The following is a 1,986-nucleotide window of genomic DNA, read 5'->3' as shown; positions in this document are numbered from 1 at the left end:
GCCATCCGCCGTTTCCACGGCTCGCGGCTGCGGCAGCGCGAGCTGCGGGTGCAGCTGCAGCCCCCGGACTCGGTGCTGTGCGTGGCCAACCTGCCTCGCCTGCTGAGCCAGCAGCAATTCGAGGAGCTGGTCAGACCCTTCGGCAACCTGGAGCGCTGCTTCCTGGTCTACAGCCGCCGCAGCGGCCACTCCAAGGGCTACGGCTTCGTGGAGTTCATGAAGAAGGACGCGGCGGCGCGGGCCAAGGCCGAGCTGATGGGCAGGAGGATGGGCACCAGGGCGCTCTACGTGCACTGGAGCGACGGGGCACAGCTGAGGGCAGAGCTGCTGCACTCGAGGTGTTTGTGCGTGGATAAACTGCCCCATAACTACTGTGACCTGGAGGAGCTGCGGGGAGTGTTCGCAGCCACGTGTGAGCCAACGTTCTGTGAGGTGAGGAGAGAATTGGGGTGAGGGAAGTTGGGGTGAGGGGTGTTTGTGCGTGGATAAACTGCCCCACAACTACTGTGATCTGGAGGAGCTGCGGGGAGTGTTCTCAGCGACGTGTGAGCCAATGTTCTGTCAGGTGAGGGTTTGGAAAAGGTGAGGGTTTGGAAAAGGTGAGGGTTTGGAAAAGATCAGGGGGTGTTTGTGTGTGGATAAACTGCCCCATAACTACTGTGACCTGGAGGAGCTGCGGGGAGTGTTCTCAGCCACGTGTGAGCCAACGTTCTGTGAGGTGAGGAGAGAATTGGGGGAGTTCAGAGGGGTTCAGGGAGCTCAGGGGGTGTTTGTGTGTGGATAAACTGCCCCATAACTACTGTGATGTGGAGGAGCTGCGGGGAGTGTTTGCAGCGACGTGCGAGCCAACGTTCTGTGAGGTGAGGAGTGAGGGATGGAGGAGCTCCAAGGGGTGTTTGGGGGAGCTCAGGGGGTGTTTGAGTGAGCTCAGGGGGGTTCAGGGAGCTCAGGGGGTGTTTGTGTGTGGATAAACTGCCCCATAACTACTGTGATCTGGAGGAGCTGCGGGGAGTGTTTGCAGCCACGTGTGAGCCAACGTTCTGTGAGGTAAGTGGTGTTTTTGTGTGGATAAACTGCCTCATAAGTACTGCGACGTGGAGGAGCTGCGCGGAGTGTTCTCAGCCACGTGAGCCAACATTCTGTGAGGTGAGGGTTTGGGGTGAGGTGTTTGTGTGTGGATAATCTGCCCCATAACTACTGTGATCTGGAGGAGCTGCGGGGAGTGTTCTCAGCCACGTGTGAGCCAACATTCTGTGAGGTGAGGAGAGAATTGGGGGTTTGGGGGAGCTCGGGGATGTTTGTGTGTGGATAAACTGCCTCATAACTACTGCGATGTGGAGGAGCTCAGAGGAGTGTTCTCAGCGACGTGTGAGCCAACGTTCTGTCAGGTGAGGAGAGGATTGGGGAAATTCAGAGGGGTTTGGGGAACCTCAGAGGGTGTCTGTGTGTGGATAAACTGCCCCATAACTACTGTGATCTGGAGGAGCTGCGGGGAGTGTTCGCAGCCACATGTGAGCCAACGTTCTGTCAGGTGAGGAGAGAATTGGGGGTTTGGGGGAGCTCAGGGGGTGTTTGTGCGTGGTTAAACTGCCCCACAACTACTGTGATGTGGAGGAGCTCAGGGGAGTGTTCGCAGCGACGTGTGAGCCAACGTTCTGTGAGGTGAGGGTTTGGGGTGAGAGGTGTTTGTGTGTGGATAAACTGCCCCATAACTACTGTGACCTGGAGGAGCTGCGGGGAGTGTTCGCAGCCACGTGTGAGCCAACGTTCTGTGAGGTGAGGGTTTGGAAAAGGTCAGGGGGCTTTGGGGTGAGCGGTGTTTGTGCGTGGATAAACTGCCCCATAACTACTGTGACCTGGAGGAGCTCAGGGGAGTGTTCGCGGCGACGTGTGAGCCAACGTTCTGTGAGGTGAGGAGTGATTCGGGGAAATTCAGAGGGGTTTGGGGAACCTCAGGGGGTGTTTGTGCGTGGATAAACTGCCCCA

General features: G+C 57.7%; 1 protein-coding gene across 1 annotated transcript in view; it reads left to right on the top strand.

Annotated features, from left to right (window-relative positions):
• LOC130587923 (ribonucleoprotein PTB-binding 1-like) overlaps window positions 1-1,986 on the top strand; it is a gene marked incomplete at its 3' end in the record, with an annotated part of 7,057 nt that overhangs the window by 3,266 nt on the left and 1,805 nt on the right. Inside the window, exon 2 of the mRNA XM_057388893.1 lies at window positions 1-432. This exon is cut by the window's left edge and continues 43 nt beyond it. Coding sequence (XP_057244876.1) covers window positions 1-432 — 432 coding nt within the window. The remainder of the gene's footprint in view (window positions 433-1,986) is intronic.

Source organism: Malurus melanocephalus, unplaced genomic scaffold (assembly GCF_030028575.1).
Source record: "Malurus melanocephalus ecotype Western Australia unplaced genomic scaffold, MMel_1.1 scaffold_2730, whole genome shotgun sequence".
Classification (NCBI taxonomy): Eukaryota; Metazoa; Chordata; class Aves; order Passeriformes; family Maluridae; genus Malurus; species Malurus melanocephalus.
The sequence above is the reverse complement of the archived record's forward strand: the minus strand, read 5'-3'. Positions and strand labels throughout refer to the sequence as shown.